Below are 24,080 nucleotides of genomic sequence, written 5' to 3'. Positions count from 1 at the left end.
AGTCTCCCGTTCCTCGCCTGCCGGATTAGTACTCTGCCCGCCACCCTAGTGGGCACTGCCGCCGCCACCCCGCTTGCGCAGAGTATGCAGGTATCCCCGTAGTGCCATTCATGAATACAGTATCGCACTTTCAAAAATGTTAGATCTGTTTTCTATACAGCATCCCAGGCTACAGCGTACATTATTTAAAACCCTAAGTTTATCCTGCCGACAACCCAGTGTTGTTGGTTTGTGGAAAGTGCTCACAAACCCCAGTTGTGAAAACATTTTGCCTTTTCCGCTCGAGATCTATAGCGGGCGAGAACAGCCGGCAGCAGGAACCAAGTATGGCATTTGCTACCACTTTCCAGCTGCAGAGGCCTTTTTTTATTCTACTGCCCGCTCCTGGCCACCTTTTCCCAGCGATCCCAATTCACCCATGTGCCCTAAATCGCAACGCCTCTTTCACACCAGCAGCACGCCTATTTAGGAATGCTTGCACCAGCTACTTCCATTCCCAGGCTACGGGGAGTGGGTGAGGAATACATCTGAATGAATTAACACCGGCAAATAACTGCCGGGCGCTAAGTAACCTCGTTCCCCACGCGTCCCCCTCCTTTTGTTTTCTGCAGCCGAGTGTGCCTTGGTTTTCAGATCAGGCAACCTTAAAAAGCAGTGGGGGGGTTACCCCTATGTCGGGACTGCAATGGCCACAACCCAGGCGCATGCGGCCTGCGGGGCTGGAGAGAAAAGAAAGAAAAGGCTGCTGGGAAATGTAGTTCCTTTTTACCTCCTCCCGCTTCGCACCCTCCATTTTCTCGTTCCATGGATGACGGTGTGCGCACGCGCCGCCACCTTCCTCGTCGCTCACTCTCTTCCGGCCCCCCCTCCTCCACCACCATAAACCCGCGACCTCCCATTGGGCGGCCGAAGCGGAGGGGTGGAGCGCGAGGCTGAGCCGCGATTGGCCAGAGGCGCTGCCTTTAACTTGGATTATAGTTCTCGATGCGGTCGCTCCGGTTGTTAGTTTTCAAGGAGGGAAAGGAGGAAAAAAAAGGTCGCCTCTGTTTTAAGCGGGGGAAGGGGGGGAGTCGTGCGAACTAAGGGGAAGGGTGCATGTGTGTAGAAAGCATCGTGCCTTTCACAGCCCACCCTCCCCACACAACACAACACAACACAACACGCCTCCCTCTCTCCTTGCGTTGTCAGAAACCGGGGCTCGCTCGCAGCAATCCTGGCCATCCTCGGGAGTTTCACGCGTGTTTCCAAGCACGTGTGCAAAAGCGCCAGGGTTAAAGTCCCCCCCGCCGCCGCCGCACGCTTAAGCGGAGGCGAACCCCGCTCGCAAACTCGCTCTCTTGCTTTGCAACAAATAATGAAGGCACGGAAGGCCTCCGCCGCTGCCCTAAGTTGCTGCCACCCTGCGATGCAGCCGGCGCGGTGGATCCTTCGGCACGCGTGTGCATTCCCGGAAGCCGCAAGCAAGCCCACAGTTCCAACTCTCCCGTCCCCTCCATGCGTGAGGCACGTCTGCATCGGTGGGGGAGGAAGAGTGTTTTGTCGAGTGCACACGACACCCAGGATCCGCGCATCTCAACAGCGAGCGAGCTGCCTGCTTCCTCCCGCCACCCGCGCCTCCCTCACTTCCTTCTCCGCCAGTAGCAAGGGAGGGAAATGCAACGATTATACAGACAGAGAAGCACATCGAGCGCCTCTGCTGTTTAGTGTCGCGGCGGGGGGGTTGGTGGTGGTGGTGTTCAAGGTAGATGGGAGTGGTGCGCATGCGCCCTAGGCGGCGGGGCTGAATGTTTCCCAAGTGTTTGAAACTGGTATTTGGGTTTTCCACGTTGGATCAAGTGCGGCGCGTAGAGGAGAGGCTGCATTCATACCCACCGGCGGAACAGGAGCAGCAGCTGCATTCGCCGAGAGGAGCTTCTCCCCCCCTTCTGCCTATCAGTAGGCAGAGCAGAACAGATCGTATTTGTCTTTTTTTTAAAGCTTCCTCTCCTTTCCCCTCCCGTCTCTTGTACACACACACACACACAAATCCCTCTCCGATTGTTCGTACCACCTCCTTGGTGAGTTACCGACAACGACAGCCATTCAATCAGCTGCTACGGCTGCTCTGAGGCTGTAGGGACTCTCGGGCTGTGTGTGTGTGTGCGCGCGCCTGCCTTGCCTTGCCTGCCTGCCTTTCTACTCTGGGAAGAAAAGGACTCAGATGTAGCTCTCTCTCTCTCTTTTTTTTTTTCTTTCCCCCCTTTTTGGAGTGGGTTCCTTTCTCCTTTTTTTGGCGAGATCCGAAGGAACAGGAGGCGGAAAAGAGAAGCGGCGAGGACGGAGACTCTGCCATTGGGGGGCTGCTGTGTTTGAAAGGAAAACTCTCGCCCATTTAGGGGTGAGAGGAGGAGGAGAGAGATATATAGATATATCTATACTCACAATTTTCGGCCGGATGAAAATGTTGAACCCTGCAAACGGAGAGCAGCTTCATTTAGCGAACTATGTGGAGGATTACCTGGACTCCATCGAATCTCTGCCCTTCGATCTGCAGAGAAATGTCTCCCTGATGAGGGAAATTGACGCTAAATATCAAGGTAAGTGCTTTTCTCCTTTATGTGTTCGTGTGCGGGAGAGTACGTAGAAGCTACATAGATGATGATATTATTTTGCCTTTTCTGCAGGGATGATCTCTCTCTCTCTCTCTCTCTCTCTCTCTCTCTCTTTTCACCACCACCCCCTCTCCCCGGTTTCATCCCGAAGCGGATGGCAAAGCTTTGAAAATCTTATTTATTTATTTTGTGAGAAGGCAAGCAGAAAGCAAAAGGAAAGAGGGGCGAAAAGATTCGAGGAGGAGAGGCAGGAGAAGGGGGCTGCTCTGCAGAGATAGATGGAGGGGTGGGTTGTATGTGTGTGTGTGTGTGTTTTTCCCCTTCCCTCCCCTTCCCTTCCTTGGGGCGGAACAAAAGGTCTTCTTTGGGGCTCCTGCTATTAAAGCAAAGACTTTGCTTTTTAGGTTTTTTGAAAAATTGCTGGACAAAAAAGGCGGCGGCAGCAGCAGTAAGGGCAGAGGAGGGGCTGGAGGATCAGGACGCATGGGGCACTGAGGCGGCTGTTTCTCTTTTCTGGGTTGAGAGAGTATGTTTTGTGGGGACAGCGGGACAACAGTGTGTGTGTAGGGGGGTATTGGAAGAAAGAGGGCAAAAAGAAGGGGGGCAGCGATCCCAGTTACAACATTGAGGAATTTCTAGCCTTCGCAATGGCTGTAGTAGGAGAGAGGGTGCTAGTAAGGGAGGGGAGGGAGGATTAGATAGAGAGTGGAAGGGGGGGTGGGCAGGGCTTGTTGCCTTCGCTTCTTCTTTTTTTCAATGGGCATTTGCTTTTAAAACAGTCCTCTCCTGTCAAGTATCTGTAAACCGGGGGGGGGGGGAGACTATGGAAAGGGAAAAAGATTATATAAATACTGTGTGGGTTGGGGATGTACTGCTTTGCTGAGTGACCCCCCCTCCTTCCCTCCCCCTCTCTCTCTTTTTCTTTTCCTCCCTGTGCTGAAACTCATACAGTATTTTCTAGCCCTTTTTTGGCGGTGAGGGGAGGGGAGGCTGTCTTCTCCCGCACTCAAGTCTGCAGCTGGGGAAATGGTGGGGATTTTTTTTAGTTATTGAGGGGGCTCGAAAGGTCCTTTGTCACTTGGTGCTGAGAGAGGTAAAAGGCGTGGGGGGGGGGGTTGGAAAGAGTGCTACTGCTGCCGGTGGTAGAGGTGACACAGGGGTGCCCGTTACACATTCAGCTCCCCCTTTTTTCTTCAGGGGCGAGGAAGGGGGGTTGGAAACCTGGCAGGCTGCTGCTGTGCTTATGAAGCGAGGGGGGGCGGGGAGAGAGAACGCAGCAAGTATCCATTCGAGACCTTTCGTGCGACGAGTTTTTAATGTGTCGTAAATAGGGAGAGAGGAGAAGCGCGAGATAAAGAAAGTGACGAAACATCAAAACTTGAGGGCTTGACTGCGTGGTTAGGGGATGAGGAAGAGCGGGAGGCGGGGGCTGTTGTTTTAAAGGACAAGGGCGGGCATTTCAACCAGCTACAAGCACTCCGTACTGCGCTAAAGGGAGGCACCTTCGCGCTTCAGCTCTAGAAAGAGTGAGAAGCGCCGTCACAGCGGCTTTTATACTCACCGTCATTACCCTGTTGTGCCCGCCCCGCCTCCATTTTTCCATTATTGGCCAGAACTTCCCTCATGAAACAGCCGTGGCCCCGCCCTGTTGCCCAGGGATTGGTCCCGCTGAATTCTCTACGAAGCCCCGCCTTCTAGTGGCGCTGACGAAAGCGAACGGTGGAAACCGGGTTGGGGAGGGGGAGAGGGAGCGAAGGAGAGAGAGAGAGAGAAGCAGTGGGAGGTTTGTTGTAATAGTTCGAACTGCCCCGTCCGTTTCTTAGCCTGTGATTGGCTCCTCTAGTTGCAGGAAGCGTCGGAAGCTAATGGTGACTGACAGGTGGATGTGGAAATATGAGGGTCGCAGTAAGCTCCGCCTTTAAATATCTGATTGGAACGTTGGCTTAAAGCGGGTGGAGATTCGCTTGGGGCTTTCCCTTTCGATTGGCGGAGATGCTCTTAAGACAGAGGGCGGGCTATTGGGTCCGAATCTTTACTCCGTATGGCTTGCTTCAGTCTGAGGCGGGCACTGCTTGGATTTGCCGGGTGGCGATTGGCCGGCCGAGCAGATTCTTCTGCTCGCGTACGTTCTGCTGAGGAAGCCGTAAAAAGGCGGCGGGGGGGGAGGAGAGAAACGGCTCTTAACACGGCCACTTCCCTTCTAAGAACAATGGACCCCGAAGACGCATCCCGTGGGGAGGGTGTGGCCTCGCTCCCGAAAAGGAGGAGGCAGGGCAAGGGCGGCAGGCGGTCTCTGGTTGGCTGAGGGCCCGGGTAGGTGAGTGTGATAAACAGGACCCTCTTCCAATGGCTCAGTGGGCGCGGAGACCCCTTTTTTTTGTGGTGAAGGGGCGGGGCTTGTAGTTACTTTTTTTTAACCCCTTCCGGCTCTTGGCCCTGTTGCTTTCCTCCTCCGGCATTTACCATTAGCAGTTTTCTTTTGTTTTATTTCTTCAGGTTTCTCTCCGTGTGCGCTTTGGCACCAGGAGGTAACCTAAACCGACACTCTTGTTGTAAAAAACAACTCTGCCCCCTTTTTTTGTTGCTTCGTTCCTTTCACACGTTACGTGTTTTGGTACACGCGAGACACCTGCTAAGCACACGTCTTTTAAAATGCGAAGCAACGGAAGTTGTTATATATTCCTTTTTTTTAACGACAAGCTTTTTAATTAACTTTTCAGATTTTGCTAATTCTTTTAAACAACATGCAGCACCAATCACTCATATCCATGACTTCCCACCCAACCATCCATGGTGTTCTTTTCTTACTATTTAAAGCTGCTATATTACTTATGTTTTACCCATTATAAACATGAATTCAAACTTATTAAACTACCAATTCTCATATATGTTATATATCTACTTCTACCCCACCCTTTTCCCTGACTGGAAAGTCTGTGCCCAAGACTTACCTGGGAGTAAGACCCAAGCTGATGTCAGTGAAGTTGAGCTGCACCTTGCAATTTGCCCAGAAAGAGGGCTTGTTTACTTAGTATGCACCATGTTTTTAAAATAAAGCTGCAGTCCTGTGCGTATTCAAACGTTTTAAATGTTGATTAAGCGTTTTGGGTAATTGACCTTTTTTAAAAAAAGGAAAAAGAGATCTCCAAGGCAGCTCACAAAGTACAAAACAAAACACCATAAGCAAAACAGAGGCAAGAACAGCTCATTTGTTAAGCTGCAGATAGAAGACAAGCAGAATAAAATCAGCATTCCCACAAACTTTGTCTTGTCAGCCCTCTGGAAAAGCACAGCTTTTGCTTGCTAGGCAGGGCAGGCCTGTACACAAAGAACCCAGTGTTAAGTTGGGTGTAAAGCAGGGGTTGGCAAAAAATTTAAGCCGCGGGCCGGTCCACTGTCCCTCAGACCTTGTGGGGGGCCAGAGAAGTGGTACCGGGGGGGGGGGAGCTGGAAGAAGAGGTGAGGGGGGCAAGTAGTCCTCCCCATGCCCCAGCCGCTGCGCTTACCTTCCCAGGGGCTGCCGCCACTGCTGCTTCTCATGGGTAGGCAAAGGGAGCTCGTCCGCTCTGCTCTCTGGCCCACAGGAGCACCAGGGTGGCGGTGGCAGGAAGATGAGCGGCGCGAAAGGGTTGGTTCCTGAGAGGGACTGCTTAAAATGGTGCTCAGCCAGCTCAGCCGAGCCCCCTTCCTCCTCTAGGCAGGGCAGGGAGAAGCCAGGAGGAGGGAGGGAGAAGGCGCCACCGTGGTGTGTGTTTGGGGGGGGGGAATGGCACAGCCCGAAGGAACAGAATCCCCACGCCAATCCACGGACAGTCCGCGGACCAGATCCTAAAGGCAATTGGGCCTGATCCGGCCCCTGGGCCTTAGTTTGCCTGGTGTAAAGTATGCAAGACCCAAACTCCATTCTGGAGTTAGGATAGAGATGATAAAGAAAACAGGAAGACACAATGAGAGATAAAGGAGGTGCTGTGGGTTTGGTGGAAGTCAATGTCTTGTTGTTGTTTTAGTGTTTATAATATTAACTTGTAAGGTATGGATTTGTTGTTGTTGTTGCTTTCTTTAGTTTTCGAATGTTGATTTTTGTGTGTTGTGTATTGTTATTTTTCGATAACTTTCGTGTTGTTGTTGTTGTGTGGAAAATACTAATTTTTTTTTTAAAAAAAAATTTAAACTCCATTCTGGAGCAAGTCTACCACTGGTTGAGCTAGCCCAACCCTAGCGGAGAGGAAAGAAGCCTTTAAACAGAGCTTGAGCTATGCCCCTTTTCCCCTGACTTAGTGCTGGGCTTCCAGTTCACAGTGAGCATGCTGAATGGGCTTAGGGTGCAGCCTAAATCCTCCCACCTGTCAGCCCAAGCAATGCCCCTTTTTGAGGACTTAATGCCAGCTTGACACCCACCTAATGGGCCCATTCTGAGCTAGGGAGATATGCAGGCCTATCTGGGCTGAGTAGGGCATGGGGCTGCACTAGGAATCTCCCTGCTCAGGCAGAGATGTGTTAGATCCTAGCCCTGCTCATCCCAGAACATCTTGCTATAAGACTACTGCCAAAGATAGTAAACATAGGGTGGAGCTAGCCTCCCTAGGAAAGGAATTCCATTATTTTGTTTTTACTGTAGCTATATGGGACATACAGTGGTACCTCAGGTTAAGTACTTAATTCGTTCCGGAGGTCCGTTCTTAACCTGAAACTGTTCTTAACCTGAAGCACCACTTTAGCTAATGGGGCCTCCTGCTGCTGCCGCGCCGCCGGAGCCCGATTTCTGTTCTTATCCTGAAGCAAAGTTCTTAACCTGAAGCACTATTTCTGGGTTAGCAGAGTGTGTAACCTGAAGCGTATGTAACCTGAAGCATATGTAACCTGAGGTACCACTGTATTTCAGTGCAACTCACCTCAGAGTACCCGTGTTTAGAATCCACACTTTAAAGTGTGGGAAGTTTTATGTGTGTCCCCCCCCCCCAAAAAAAAAAACCTTTTGATGACATATCTGTGACAAAGCTCAAGTGCTGTATTATGCATGAGGTTGGGAAATAATATAATCTTATCCTTTCTTCACAGAGATCCTAAAGGAGCTGGATGATTATTACGAAAAATTCAAACGGGAGACGGATGCAGTACAAAAGAGGAGGCTTTTGCACTTAATACAGAGAGCCCTGATCCGGAGTCAAGAACTGGGAGACGAGAAGATCCAGATTGTCAGCCAAATGGTAGAAGTTGTTGAGAACAGAACCAGGCAAGTTGACAGTCACGTAGAACTGTTTGAGACCTGCCAAGAGACCAATGACACGACTGGGAACAGTGGCAAAACTAACCAAGATAAGTCAAAGAACGAGACAATCACTCAGGCTGAGAAGCCCAACAACAAACGGTCCCGGCGGCAAAGAAATAATGAGAACCGAGAGAACGCTTCTAATAATCACGACCATGACGATATCACCTCAGGAACTCCTAAGGAGAAGAAAGCGAAAAAGTCCAATAAAAAGAAGCGGTCCAAGGCCAAAGCAGAGAGGGAGGCTTCTCCAGCCGACCTCCCCATTGATCCGAATGAGCCAACCTATTGTCTGTGTAATCAGGTCTCCTATGGAGAAATGATAGGCTGTGATAATGATGAGTGCCCAATAGAATGGTTTCACTTTTCGTGTGTGGGACTCAATCATAAACCAAAGGGCAAGTGGTACTGTCCCAAATGCAGAGGAGAAAATGAGAAAACTATGGACAAAGCGCTGGAGAAATCTAAAAAAGAAAGAGGCTACAACAGGTAGTTTCTAAATGAGAGGATAATAAAGCAGCGAAAACAAATATTTATTCTCTTTGTCTCACCTTTTGTGGAGGTGCCAGGATTGTAAAATGTATATTTTTTAAGGAGGTTGCGAATCAAAGCATTCTTGTAATAGGGATGGCGACTGAGGAAATGTTTGTTTTTTCCTTTGATACAGCTGTCAACAAGAAAACGGTTCTTTGGGCCCAAATATACAGTTAGATGATAAAGAGTTGGCACGTAAAGTCTGGGTTCATCTTTATTAAAAACATACTTCCACAAGTTGGTAAAACTGCCCATGAAAATGTAGATAGTAAACATTTATTGGATAGCATTCCTTTTTTTTTCCCTTTAAATGGGAATGCTGTTGCTCTTTCCAGAAAATTGTTCTATAGTCTGTTAAATAAACTAGCAGTGCATTGCAAACTTGCCCTAAACACATAAATCAAATCCATTATAAGAGTGTAGTATATTTATGCCCATTGATTTCACTGGGCTTAAGTGCACTTAACTCTTGAGTTGGATTATGGCTGTTTACTTGGAAATAAGTTCCGATTTTTTCCAGTCCTAGCTACTTCTAATAAAGTGGTTTAGGATTGCAGCCTTACACCCAATTTTAAACAACTTGCTGGGAATTGAGGACCATTTCTTTCAATGGGACTTGCTTCTAAGGAATGTGTTTAGGATCAGGGTGCTCATTTCTTCTGGTGACGATCAATGCAATAGCAAAGAAGAAGTTACAGCATGGGTCCTGTTACATGTCAGACTCTAGCAGCTCAATAACAAATGTTTAACTTACAAGTTACAAGCTTATTTTTTAAAAAAAGGTGCAAAAGGTTAAATTTTACACAACATATTTTATATACTGGCCAAATACCACAAGGGCCTTTTTAAAATGATTTAGTATATTTTGTATTTAACCAGGAAGTGGTTTAGTAATGAAACTTAACATAAATCAAAGCTTTATACTGTCACAGATAATAGTGTAGCAGTCTTTACTTTGTATAAGTTGTAAAAAATGTACATTTTTCAAGTGGAGTTGCACTTAACTGTATTATAATTGGAAATGCATCCACATGACATGGTGTAGCCAATATGCATTTCTCTCTGTATGTATGAAAATTGTACAGCTGTGATATTAAGGAATAAATTAAACAAGTTGGATAGGCTTGTTCACTTGCTTTCCGTTTTCCTCCTCATTTCTTGTGTTGTGTCTGCTCAATTGTGAGCCTCCAGGGGAGGGACTCTTATCTTTTTATTTACAGACAGGGCTTAGAACAGCCTTGTATGCAATAATAGTTATTATCATGAACATTTTTTAACAAGTCTGCTAAGAGGCTTGGGGAGGGGGCAATGCCTTCTACCAAGCAGGTTGGCAGAGGAGGGATGGATCACTTTTGCCAGCACATTAGCTTTCTGTGCTGGTTGCAAAAGATGGGGTTTGCCTTTCTTTTGCAGCCAACATGGAAACACAAAGTTAGCTGGCAAGAGGAGGAACAGAGCAATCAGTCCCCACCTCTTGGTTAGTCCACTATATTTCCATGGCAGCTGGAAAAGACAGAAGTTCACATCATCCATGACCAGCATGGAAACCAAAACAAGCTATCACAGAAAGAAGATCACTAGCCTTGGATGGAATTCAATATAAAACTCACCTAGGAAATTAATTCCAGGTACGTGATACGCAGGTTCGTAAAGATCCAAAGCAACATTCGTGCAAAAGGTGAGAGAGCTGGCACTGCACAAGCTAATCTTGTTGCACAAGTGATAGCGGTGTGACAATGCAAAGATGTTGTATATTAACACGGCACAATGCTTCAACCAGCCCAAGCAGCCTGTTGGATTTGACTGTTGCACCACATTAAGGACGGGGCTCCCACTAGTGGCGTGACTGTTGTGCTAGTGGTTGCCACAATTTGATGCCTTTCAGGGTCAATATATATTTCCACACCAATACTTTTCATTGTAGGAGTTGTGCACACACTCTGCTGCTGCTATTGCTGCATTTGTGCCTAACAACTACCACTTTGATTACCCATTCACAGCGCCTTTATCCATCTCTTCTCAATTCCTCCTGGCCCAATTGTATTGGCCAGAATGCAGTCCGTCCTTTTCCTCATCCAAAACAACCTGTACTTGCCAAAAAGTATTACTGCCACCACTATGTCAAGGCTCTATTACAGCCAGGGTGCGGAACTGAGGAAGATCAGTTTCTTTGTTTATTCTATGTATATTTAAAATTCGTTAAAAATATGCCTCTGTACCATTTATGGCTTCTTTTAATTCTGTTACAAGAGTCACGGGTTAAGGCGCCACTCACTGTAGCTTCAATCTGCAGCCAGTAGCTCAGTTTTGTATTTGCTGAAGTTAAACACTAGTTTCAGTAATGCCTGTTTTGAGACTTTGGGAGTAGAAACTGATACAAGATTTGTGCCTTCTAGATATGTGTTACTGTGATGGAGCTTGGAGTGATTTTCACCAGGGTTGTCGTGTACAGTGTCCACAAAGTCTTATCTCACAATGCTGTTTGGGTGTATAGAGTGCTAAAATAACATTACTGCTATGCAAATATCATCTAGGAAATTAAACTGATATATGAACTTCATAGTTACTTCACGCTGGTTTATATGCCAAGGGGTGCTCCCCAAAAATATGGCAGAGCTGAGCTGATACTTTTACATGACACTTCATACCTCTGGGAAATTAACAGACTGGAAAAGATCTGAGGGTCTGCTCATATATTTCCCACTTGAAACCTCAGAAGAGGTCCCTGTTGAGTTGAAAGATCTAGTAGCAGCGTAACAACAGCTGTGAAAAAGACACTTAAAATAGAAGTCTGCGGGATCTCCCAATAAAAAATTAAAATATATGCAGCTATCTTTCCTACTTTACATTGGGGAAGATAATACTGTTCTGATTTAAGCAACTCTCCTTGCCTAGAGATTGCTGTATATCTTCTCATCCACTTTCCCTAGTAGTTGTTTTTTTGTGGAACAAATGCAACAACCCCCCCAGCAGACAACATCAACTCAGTTGGGTTAACTTAAACTAGCAGCAGCCCCTGCCCCAAAGAAAACACAATGCAACCAATCAGTTGGTACCAGCCGTGTCCTGGGCCCCCTCTGATCTCTTGCTCTGCCAACAAAATCAAGATACCTACCCACACAATGCTGACGCAAAAGCTCAGCTCATATATTACCAAAAAAAGAAAAAGTTTATTGTTGGCCCCCCGCCCCCATGCCTCTTTCCTCCCCTGTCTCTCCACTTCTCTTGGGAAGTTACCTGCTAAAGCACAATGATCACTAGAGGAAACTAATGCCAAACTAGGCTTATCACACTTGTTCCAAAGATCGGGACATGGGCAGGCTATTTCTGAACAGATACACCTATGGCATTAAATGGCAATATTTCCTTAAAAATATAAAAATAAAGGGAAAGAGAATGTTGCCCACATTTCAAAATGATTTTGCAGTCACCTGGGCCACAGTCTTGTCCTTGGTGATCAACCTTCATAACGCTTGGAAGAATTCAATCTCTAGGCAAACTGCATGGCTCCATAAACAAAATCAGACAATCTGACTTGCAATCTGACTTCCATTGGGTAGCTTAGAAATTTGGTTCAAAGTTAATTTTAAAACTGTCATGCCTTTCTTTGAGAGTGTTAGGCATAGGCGCTCAGCAATTTATCAAACACTGTCATGCTTGAAGTTCTATTTCTCTTCTTAAGAGACGCCAAGTAATTGCCCACTGAAATGTCAAGCCAGCAGAAAACATCAATGATAAAAGGCAAGCAACTTAAAACTGCAGGAAAATGTTAAGGGGATATGAAAACTGTTGGTGATTAAACTGTTGGTGATGTGATATTATGGAAGGCACTTGAATTAGTAAATTGTTAGTAAACTGCTTGGGGCTGAACCCCCAGCCACCTGCAATTGGCCCCACATTAATTCCCTAGAGCTTCCCACCCCTACCCTATTTCATTACTAAACTCAATTTTCACTTTCCCAAACCAATTTCTAAAGCCACTTCAATTCTGCAGCAATACTGTGCACCCATTTTCACCCCACGCTGATATCTGTTGCTGCATCTTTAAGAAGAATAAAATCTTAAGAGTAAGCCTTTCAGTTAAGTTCAGCTGACAGGTGTTCGCAAAATATTGGAATAATGGTAAAGTTGTTGGGCTGCTTTTTTTTTTGGAAACATCTCCTCCCCCAAAAATGTAAGCTTTGGGGGATTTTTAAAAAGCATTTTTGAAAAAAATTGCCCTACATGCCATACATCCGGGTCTTCCCGGACATTTTTGCCAATTCGGCAAAAATCTGCCCAGACATTGTTTTTAACACAATTTCCAGGAAAACCCAGACATTAGGCAGCCCTAAATTATTACATTGAATAGGCAGCTTCATGTTGAAGACAGCATGTGGTACTAGGAGTGAAATACAATGTGTGATAGGGTATGGAACATGGGTTTGAGACAGAAATATCAAAGTTGGAAAAATATTTACTTCAAAATAAAAATAAAATACTATCCAAAATGTACAGATTACTGCTGGACTGGGAGGTTAAGGATGAAGAGGTCAAAGAAGTGATGATCAAATGGTCAAAGAACTTTGGTTATTCCATCCAGATGGATGATTGGGGGAAATTATGGCAAAAAAACTTAAAATTCATGGCTTGCTACACAATAAGGGGATTTTTAAAATGAAAATGCTATATTGATGGTACTTGACCCCCAGCAAATTGGCCAAAATATATAAAACAAACTCAAATGCATGCTGGAGGTGTAAGCAAATGGAAGGAACAATGTACCATATGTGGTGGGGTTGTAAAACCAAGCACTATTTTTTCAACACAGCTTCGAAATTTATGTTGTGCCCTCACTTCTTTGTGTTGACTTGCAACCATTGTGACTTTGTTGCTGCGTTTATCATCCATGCAAATTCTTTTGAGGCCAAGTGCATTGCTTTTTCTTCATTTTCCTCTGACGCCTATAATTTCAGTTATGATCGAGTATGATAATTATTATCGTAATTTACTTTTGTTGGCAGTGTGCAAGGAAAAATCAGGTTGGTCACTGCACAAGAAGTGCTATTTCTTGTGCCAAATGAGGCATCAAATATATTTTAATATCCACATGTTTCTCAACGTGTTAGCCTTAAATCAAGCATGCAGTTGCTCAAATTGTTGAAATACACCTTGAATAAAAATTGTACTGTCGTTAAAAAAAATTGGGCTAGGGTCTCTATAGCATGAGTAGGCAAACTAATCTCAATCTGGCCCATGGATGGTCCGGGAATCAGGGTGTTTTTACATGAGTAGAATGTGTCCTTTTATTTAAAATGCATCTCTTGGTTATTTGTGGGGCATAGGAATTCGTTCATTCCCCCCCCAAAAAAGTCCAGCCCCCCACTAGGTCTGAGGGACAGTGGACCGGCCCCCTGATGAAAAAGTTTGCTGACCCCTGCTCTATAGTAATGCATTTCTTCCAGAGGGACTATATTAGTGCAAAATGATCTCCCCACCCCACTGTACTGAGAGGTAGGACTGAAGATTTAATTTAGCAGATATTTTCTAAAATACTATTTACTGACTCATGTCCAATTTCATGGCATTTAGTAAATGTGCTTACATTGAGATTTAAATGATTTCCCCCAAACTGTTTGTTTTGAAAAACATGTACAGTGTTTTTAACCACATTTCTTTCTGGTTTTGTGATATACAGTGGTACCTCGGGTTACAGACGCTTCAGGTTACAGACTCCGCTAACCCAGAAATAGTACCTCGGGTTAAGAACTTTGCTTCAGGATGAGAACAGAAATCGTGTGTGGAACAGAAGGAAGCCCCATTAGCTAAAGTAGTACCTCAGGATAAGAACAGTTTCAGGTTAAGAACAGACCTCCAGAACGAATTAAGTTCTTAACCCAAGGTACCACTGTCACACTTAAATGGGAGTAACCTGCATTGAACTCAGTGCGTAGACAAGCAGAGGATTCTGACTACAGTAGTCTTTTTGTTCTACTTCCTGGCTAGAGGGACATTATTTTTTGCTCTTAGGTGTCCTAGCAACACCACCTACTCTTGCCATGCTTTGTGGGGCTTCCTCGGGCTACCAAATACACCCCCCAACCCAAAAAAGGGGCTGGTATGTGGAAGGGGCCAGTGGCACATTTAGCAAATGTCCAGAATTGCGTCCCCATTTCCACCATTTAATGGTAGACAATGATCTGTGCTCCAGCAAAGGCAAGCTGTCCACGTGTCCCTATTTTACAGGGACAGTACTGGATTTATACAAGCCGTCCTGGTTTCTGACTGATCCCAGAATGTCCCGCTTTTCCTTACGACATCCCTATTTTCATCAGAGAAACGTTGGAAGGTATGGAGTTATGCGACCCCCACCCCCGAGCCAAGGAGAGAAATAAACAACCTTTGGAAGACATCTGGAGAGAGCCCTGTATGGTGAAGTTTCTTTAATGTTTTGTTCTGTTTTTTATATATGTTGGAAGCTGCCCAGAGTGGTTCGGGCAACTCAGTCAGATGGGCAGGGTATAATAATAATAATAATAATAATAATAATTATTATTATTATTATTATTATTATTATTATTATTAATCATAGAAATGTTGGAGGGCATGCAAAGGGTTGCCTCGTTGATGCTGACATTTCCAAGTAAACCATAATATTTTCATAAGCTCATTTCCTATTATACAATAATTTCCCCCCTCACAGAACCTAAATGTGTCTTCCGAACGCAAGGGAATGGAGAACCTCCAGGATTTTCTAGTTGTACTTTAGACTCTTCCTAAGCCCCATTCTTGCCCAGACCGACATCCTTCCCTGACCTTGCTGCATGCACTTCTCAAATGCTTTCGTCCGGCAGGAATGTGTCCTTGGACAATCATATTTCATCAGCTGGAGAAAGGAGCATGTAGAAACCTAGGTTAACAGTCGCACAGGAACATAGGAAGCTGCCTTATACCAAGCAAGACCGTTGGTCCACCTATTTCAGTACTGTTTACACTGACTGGAAGCAGCACTCCAGGGTTTCAGGTTGTCTCTCCCAACCCCACCTCCAGATGCCAGGTTTTGAACTTGGGACCTCCTCTGCGTGGAAAACAGATGCTCCACCACTGAGCTGCACCCCTTTCCCACTTTTGCATCTTGCTCCAATCACCCACTCCAACCACCCAAGCAGCCCACCCCCCAAAAGCTTGTCCATGAGGGAATGAAGCCTGAAAATGCCACACACACACTGTGATTTTGACCCTGAGTCGTTCAAAGAGCGGAACAGACCATCTCCTGGCAAGGGGCAGATGGTCAGTGTTATGTATTGAAGTTTTCACCCTGGGCCAGCAGGGGGATACTGTAGATAGTTATGCAAATAAGGGATCGAAAGTGACGTTCAGTGATTGGATAGTTTTAGAAATTGTTACAGTTACGTTGTACTGGAGCTCTATATAAAACAGGCTGGCTGAACCCTTCAGTTCAGTTCTGTTCTGGCCTGTGAATAAACAAGAGCTGTTTGAAGAATCGCTGTGTCGTCTGATATGTTCACCCACAACTTAACAGTCAGGAGCATCTTCATGGAAAACTCAGAAGAACACAACAAACACGAAAGCTAGTAAATGCATTTATTGTCTCTCTTGAATGAGGAAAGCACCTAACTCCACCTATATACAAAAAAGTCCAGCGCCACCTAGTGACTGAACGATATAATGGCACTAGCCACAAGAACTCATTATATTAGCCTGTATGCCAGTGCATAGGGACCCCCTAAGGGGCCGCTTTGAGCAAACTTGGGTACCATTCAAGAGCAGCAAATTGCAGGTTATTTATTTTAGTTACCAAACCTGGCTGACCCACCCTTTAGTTCCAAACTGAGCAAAGTCTCCAGGGACTGAGGAGGCGCTAAGGGATGCCCACCAAGCCAAAAGTTCTGTTCATTATATGAAAACAGTGTCAAGAACAGAACCAGAGTGGGCCTTGAACCTCAGACTTGAAAGGCGGCAGGCATGGATTCACCTTATGCACCATTTCTGAGCTTTAACTGAAAAAGGAGGCACTGCAAGGCCAGAGGGAGCCAAGGAAATATTCCTGGTTCCCCTTCCAAATTCATTGGTAGATAGATGCTTCAAAAGCTCAGCTCTAGGAAACAGGCAGGAAATGTATTCCACACAGACCCTGTGCTCTCACAGCTTTTGCTCTCACAGACGTCAATTTCAAAACATTTCCTTCAACAAATTTCTCTTCTTTTCTGTTACGGTTCCCGCCAGGTTGCAAATATATTTATTGGAAGTGCAGACATCCCTCTTCTTTTTAATTAAAGCTCTCTTTTATACAGTGTGTTTTGTTTATAAAGTGTGTGATTCCCTTCTAACTTTTGCTCTGAGAAGTATATCTAATTAGGTAATTGGCATCGTGGATCTTCTTTCATCTAGCATCCAAGCAGGTTTTGTTTCCATCACCTCACTTTGACGAAAGGTTTTGTTCAGTTATCATTCAATCTATTTATGAAACCCTGGCTGTGATGACGTTGCTTGTATAGCCAAAACAGCACCACTCACACGTGTTTGAACTCACATGCATGTCCAGCACTCATGTGTCGTAATATACACACTAATGTTTAGATTCTTTTGCTAGAGTGTCCGTTATGAATATGTGTTTTACCCTTAACCTTATGCCCACAAGAAGTTCCCACACAAGAAGAATAAAGAAAGCTTGGTTTATTATACAAAATGAAAAGGGAGAAATATATAAATGCTGTTTCAGACAGCAAAATTACAATTTAAGCAGGCAGCAAAACCTATAACACATACACACCTAAAGAGTGGAAGAATCCCTATCTGTTCTCAAAAGCCTATAGAAGTGTGACAATTTTGTCGAACAATTTTGTCCCAGAACAAGTTGGACAGACAAACATAGTTTCTCTTATTTTGCACAGTTTGTTCTGCAATTTTTATTATTTTGTCAGATTTGTTCCTGATTTGTTAGTGATTTGTTAGTGATTTCCAGTTTTGTTAGTGATGGGGAGAGGTAATGAGTGATGCAGTGTACTGAAGCTCTGTTCTCCCACCCCTCTGCAAAACTTTCCCCACACTCTCCAGTACATTTCCTCAGCACTTTTCTTATTGCAACAAGTCCCGTCTTTTGGAGAAGCATGTTTGTATTCACAATTGTTTTCACTAGCAATTGCACTATAACTGTGCAACCCGAAATGGCTAGGATATGACTGAATTCCACACCAAAATCACAACAGTCTGGAAGGTCCTACATAGTTTGTAGTACATTGGTACAGGGATCGGCAAATCCAGGAAGACTTCCTGGATGCACTGCACCAGGGTATCCTGCTGGGAAATTCTCCTTGCCTCTCTTGACACCACTTTACTATAGAAGAAGAGTTTGGATTTGATATCCCATTTTATCAATACCCTAAGGAGTCTCAAAGCGGCTAACATTCTCCTTTCCCTTCCTCCTCTACAACAAACACTCTGTGAGGTGAGTGGGGCTGAGAGACTTCAAAGAAGTGTGACTGGCCCAAGATCACCCAGCAGCTGCATGTGGAGGAGCGGAGACACGAACCCGGTTCCCCAGATTACGAGACTACCGCTCTTAACCACTACACCACACTGGCTCATAGAGTATGTCTTTCCTGCCAGATGTTTTCACTTGTCCTCTGAGCATGCCATTCTGCAAGCTGGAAATGCTGTGGTATCTCCTCTACAGATTCCGTTGCTGGATCCAGGATGGGGCTGTGCAGGATGTAAATATGTGGCCTACTTGACCAAGCCCCCCCCCCGCACCATTTGAAGATAGCTTAGAAGCAGATTAAGAACAAATGCAAATATATATCTAATGAAATCACCATATTGCAATGGAACAAAAAGAACTGAGAGTTAAAAACCAGATAAATGCTAAAAAATAATTTGTAGTGGGGAAGTTGCAGAAAGCAGCACTGTTACCCTGGCTCTAAGACTATGGAGGATTGCTGTCACTAGAACAGCGGAAGCAGAAATATCCTGCTAAATATAAAATTGCTTAAGGCACATTTGTTCTGGTAATGGGGGAATACTTTAAAACAGTGGTTCTGAAAGGGTGTGGCAGGAAGATTCAAGGACAATCAAAGAAACATGTAAACATTTCAGTGAAATATTCTGAAAGTGTGGCTCAGAGAAAAAGATTTGAAAAACACTGCTAAAATATACTATAGTACTGGAATTAGGATGAAAACTGGATGGAGTATGGTTTCCCCTTTATTTCCACTAGGTGGGGGTGCAGAGTTAGGAACAACTTTTTTGCTTGCATGACTGCAGCAAAACAACCCTTGAAATTATGTCGGGAGTTATAATACTTTCTTCATTTCACAATCTTTTGCAACAGATTAAAAATGTTAAGGTTGCTTATGCAAACTTCTCACTAGAGTTTTCATTTTCTGGGCTTTGAATGATAGCATTTGAATACCTAGTTTGCAAACTCCATGAAGAGGCAACCTGGTGCAGCCACATTGACAGGCTATAGTTCTTGGCAACTGGAATATGTTCATCTGTGCTGAAGCTGGACCATGTGGCTACACTAGCTCACAGGTTAACTTCCTCTATGTGGAGGAATTTAAGCCATCAGAAACTCTGCATGCAAGAACAATAGCTCTGTAGGCTCCCATCTACAAATTGGTAAGCCTGATAAGAAAACAAAGAATGTAATAAAGGGAACATAGTGGCATGAATTAGACTGTCTTGATTAATATAATTGGGCCTCTCACCTTGAATGGCCCTTTATGGAAATGTCACGCCCCCCCCTTTGGCCTGTGAAACTGTCTAGGGGGGCAGAGGAACTTCCGTTGCAGTTTTGAAACTGGACAGAAGCAGAGTTTGGATAATTTTGAGCTCTAAATTTAGCTAGGGTGGAAGCAGCCTGCGTTCGTGTGGCATGTGTGCAGATCTAGACTGTTGCTTTGGGAAACTGATGCCATATTAGGAGTTTTGCTGTAGTTCTGATTTCATTAGGTTCCACTCTGTATTTGTAAATAAAGCTGATATTACACTGAATGTGCTCTCTCATTCTCCCCCTGCCCCCCCTCTCTTTCACACACACCCTATCTATCCAGGTAGTGACTACTCCAGCGCACTTCATCTTTCAGAGTAGTGAGGAGTAGCCGACTTTGGCAGAAGTCTCACTGGAGTGGAAAACTGATGCCAAGATAAAGTAAACAGAGCTAACAGCAATCAGACAATTTCACCAGGAGGAGATAGAAGCCATTATAAGAAAGAATGGTGAAATCAAATTAGTGATTTGCCAAGGAACTTAAAACAACCTTGAAGGAGTATTTGATCAGCAGCCACAAGGAGTGAAAGTTGATGTGAGAGCCCAGCTGCAGAGCATCCAGTCAAGATGGGTTGAGGAGATCTATTTAGTATTATTGTCATGTTTATATACTGCCCTTTATCTGAAGATGTCAGGGCGGTTCACAAGATGAAAATACAGGCCAAAACACAGCCATTAATGAGATGGCTAAGTACTTGATAGTTTGGATAGATAGATGATAGATGAGATGATGATAGATAGATAGATAGATAGATAGATAGATAATATGCAGCATAACAGCATTAACTTATAACAAATAACAATTATGAATAAGCACACACTTATTGTCTTTGTGAACACTCGGGTTGTGTACTGCCAGCTGAGAATTGAGAGACTTTAGGTCAAAGTAGCTGTGACATGGGAGATATGGCTAGGATCTCTGAATTCTTTTTTTAGAAACAGCCCAAGGAAAACACTCTGCTTCAGCTAAGGAAGTCTCAATCCAGTCAGTACACAGATGCAGGATTTCCTGGGAACCCTATGTACATCATCTTGCATTCCATGAAAGCTGATTTGATCACCAAATCCAACAGCTGCCACAATACCAAGGGAGCCCTTTTCTCTCTATGCTGGGAACCAAGGGACCCCATTTCTCTTTATGCTGTTTTCCCAATTAAAATGGCCTCCTCTTCAACAAGTTATTTTCACCAGCGTGGTGTAGTGGTTAAGAGTGGTAGACTCCTAATCTGGTGAACCGGGTTCGTGTCTCCGCTCCTCCACATGCAGCTGCTGGGTGACCTTGGGCTAGTCACACTTCTCTGAAGCCTCTCAGCCCCACTCACCTCACAGAGTGTTTGTTGTGGGGGAAGAAGGGAAAGGAGAATGTTAGCCGCTTTGAGACTCCTTTAGGTAGTGATAAAGCGGGACATCAAATCCAAACTGTTCTTCTTCATCATTTTCTGTGGTGAACATACAAGAACCATAGAGCAACCAGTATGTGTTCCTTCACAGATCAAACTGGTGGACAGGGAATTTTTAATTGGGGTTGACACTTACCTTTCTTTCTCTAGTATGATTTGTTAACACACAGCTGCCACTTTGATCCTTGGAAACAAACTGTGGGAGAGCCTACTGAAAACGGGCTGACGAGTTTCAGCCCATCAGCAATGACCACAGGTTGCCTGCCCCTGCTGTAATGTCAGAAGCGAGCCGGTAGTAAATCACACCATGCAAGTTGAAGTCAACTCTTTATTAGCAAAAACACCTTCTGTCCAGGAGTGTCAGGCCTAATGAGTACAGCAGCTCACCCCCAGGAGGTCTTGCTACATGGATCAGTTGCCAAGATGGAAAGTCCCTGCCTCCCCAAAGCCATCTTAAGGCCCCTCCTCTCCAGGGTTTTTCCCAAGCAATTGGAGACTGCAGACCAAGAGCTATGAAGTTTGGTGCTGGAGAGGGTGTGACCTGGTGGAATGAAAAGCACAAATGAAGGAGTGTGAGAAGGAAAACATTGGCAATGGCCAAACGCTTCAGAAGAAAATCACATGATTTGAAACAATCGGCCAAGTATTTGCTATAGGCCAGTCGTAGCAAAACAACAACAAACCAACCTATGGTCACATAAAGCATCCTCAATAAACACATGAGACATAACCGGCTGTGTTCTTAGATAAATAAGGTATACTATTCATTGTATCAAATGATGGACCTTATGTATGAACTGACTAGAGAATGATCTGATCCGCTGGGTCTTCTGCTTTGTTCGTTTGTTGAACTTTATGAGTTACTTCTGTTGAAATTTACAATTTGATACAATGAATAAAGTAAAAGTAAAGGGACCCCTGACCATTAGGTCCAGTCGTGGCCGACTCTGGGGTTGTGGCGCACATCTTGCTTTATTGGCCGAGGGAGCCGGTGTACAGCTTCCGGGTCATGTGGCCAGCATGACTAAGACGCTTCTGGAGAACCAGAGCAGCGCACGGAAACACCGTTTACCTTCCCGCTGGAGCGGTACCTATTTATCTACTTGCACTTTGACGTGCTTTTGAACTGCTAGGTTGGCAGGAGCTGGGACCGAGCAACGGGAGCTCACCCCGTCTGAGGGATTCAAACTGCCGACCTTCTGATCGGCAAGTCCTAGGCTCTGTGGTTTAACCCACAGCGCCACCCGTGTCCCTCTGGATACAATGAATGGTATCTTATTTATCTAAGAACACAGCCGGTTACGTCTTGTAGGCCAATCGTATACCTCTAATGTGCAAATATATATATATATTTCAGGGTCCCTTCTAACTCTACAATTCTTTTTAATCCAGGCCTTTCCAAACAAATATACAAGAAGCAACTAAAACAGACTTCCAAAAGCGCTTTGTTAGCCCAGAGCAAAGCAAAAATAACGTTTTGTGGTGACAAGCCAGCTCTCGGGTCCTCCCACCCATGCAGTGGCCATTCTATTCTATTAGCTCTTCAAGCTTTTAACACCAAGTAGTGTTGGGCTGAACTTACTTTTGACATTTCCACATGGAATACCAGCTTCAACTTCCAACTGGAAAGGGTTCAAGAGTTTCATTACAAAGACTTTAGGCTTACTGTCCTATGTGGGGAATGCGGCTGTGTATCTTGAAGTGACTATGTTTCTTGAAATGATTGTTGAATTTGCTGTTGTTGGCAGGTCATGATTAAGCTGAGCATCTCCTTTGGGTAATTAGACTCTAAAGAAGGCTCAGCTCTCTTGTATCCAGGGCAAATAAACCTAGATTTGCACCACCCATGAATTTAATCTTACATGTCTTGCTCACCACAGTTTTAAAGAAGTTTTCTAAATAATGGCATTGCCAGATGCTGTTTACAGATACAGGATAACATTAACCCTCGTATGAATGTTCTGCCTTGAGTTTTGCTACTTGGCCAATTTAACACAATTCCACTTAAGGAACTTCTTGTCCCTGTGGAATTGGAGAAGTGTCTGTGGGCTATGCTTTTTAAATATTGCAATTGGAGCCAGGAATCCAGAGGAAGGCTGATTCTTCTTTTTTAACAACTGTACCCAAAAGACTCTGGTCTCTTACTGTTCGAGTGATGAATGGTTCTTATGTTATTGAACAGGCAGCTGTTGATTTTTTCTTTCATCAAAATTAATTAGGAAGCAGGTGTGATTTTTTTCTGCTAGTGCCTCTGTGAATCTTAGATTACACTGTGTGTTAATTTTCATTGGTCGGCGATCATAATAAATGATCTATGTTATAGTGTGATGCTCTAGTACATTTTTCAAACTTTCCTCAATATGTTCACGCAGATGGGAGCAGGAAATTTTGGCACAAAGGTAGTTTCTTCTTCTGAAAATTGTGGGTTGATACCAGTCTAGAGATGTTCCATTGAAATTGACAGCACTTACTTCTAAATAAGCACACTTTAGTCTTAACAAAAGCACAACTCATGCCTGTTAGATGCAACACCTTATCACAGGGGTTGGGAATGTTCTTGGCTCCACAGGCCAGTTCCTTATTGGGATTGGCCTTGCGAGCCAAATCTGACAGGTAGTTGGGGCTTCCCAACTGTTAAAATCACATGGCACCATTATGTCACATGGGGGGGGGTGTCAAACTGTTTTGCAAGTCTCTTTGCCACTTCTCAGATGCAAGTCCCACCTGCCCATCCCATGGGCAACAAAAATGTGTTCTTAGGAGCCAGCCATACCCTCTAGTCTTCCATTCTATTTACTCCACCTATATGGTTTTCTGCTTCACCTCTAGTAGTTAACCAGGATTCCATGCTCATTGAACACACAGGGTCCCCATTGCAACTCCCCCCCTCCGGCTTGCTACTTCCCCTATTGTGCATGAATGGTGCTGTTTTGGTTATGTAAGGATCTACACTTGGATAAAGGAATTCACCTTTTAATATACAGAGTAAACTCAGTATGAAATGATCCCAATCAGCATTCTTTTAGTGATACACTAGATAGCTATTTACGTTGCTTGTTTCAAGAGTGATAGAGGACCAAAAAAGAGTAACAGAACACACTAATTTTTAAAAAAACCTATGCACTACACATGTGCAAACCATGTTGATGGCCAATTAGGACCTTTTAGCCCTGCTGCTGTCATTTCTTCCTGCAACAGCAAAGAGCTTGCATGTGGCTATCTGCAGAGAAATTCCAATGCACAAGCACCTCTTCATATGCAGGGGCTTCTGTGAATCAGTCAACTGTGAAACAATGTCCTAAATGTGTAGAGCCTGTATACTTAAACCCCAAAACGCTATCTGCCTCATCCTTTCAGTAGGAGGTCCCAACCCTATTAGGAATGTCCCCTAGCAACATCAGGCAAAATTCTAATATACTGTTCACTTAATGTCACTGCATATTGAAAAGCTCTGGCAGCCAAATGACAGACGTAAGACAGATACTGCTGCTGCACAAAAACACAAAACTAAAATG

The 24,080-nt window shown here is 44.7% G+C and overlaps 1 protein-coding gene across 7 annotated transcripts; it reads left to right on the top strand.

Annotated features, from left to right (window-relative positions):
- Nucleotides 1-1,725: 1,725 nt before the first annotated feature.
- ING1 (inhibitor of growth family member 1) lies at nucleotides 1,726-9,530 on the top strand. 7 transcript variants are annotated; one of them, XM_053384429.1, is made up of 2 exons: nucleotides 1,726-2,576; nucleotides 7,650-9,530. In XM_053384429.1, exons 1-2 carry the CDS (start codon nucleotides 2,435-2,437, stop codon nucleotides 8,351-8,353), a joined length of 846 nt encoding a protein of 281 aa, XP_053240404.1. In that variant the 5' UTR covers nucleotides 1,726-2,434; the 3' UTR covers nucleotides 8,354-9,530. The 7 variants fall into 7 exon arrangements, with proteins under 7 accessions (XP_053240404.1, XP_053240405.1, XP_053240408.1 ...); XM_053384430.1 differs by lacking the exon at nucleotides 1,726-2,576 and adding an exon at nucleotides 4,548-4,713; XM_053384433.1 differs by lacking the exon at nucleotides 1,726-2,576 and adding an exon at nucleotides 4,792-4,908.
- The last annotated feature ends 14,550 nt before the right edge of the window (nucleotides 9,531-24,080 follow it).

This window comes from Podarcis raffonei, chromosome 4 (assembly GCF_027172205.1).
Source record: "Podarcis raffonei isolate rPodRaf1 chromosome 4, rPodRaf1.pri, whole genome shotgun sequence".
Classification (NCBI taxonomy): domain Eukaryota; kingdom Metazoa; phylum Chordata; class Lepidosauria; order Squamata; family Lacertidae; genus Podarcis; species Podarcis raffonei.
Note: the sequence above shows the minus strand (reverse complement) of the source record. Positions and strands in the feature narration are given on the sequence as shown.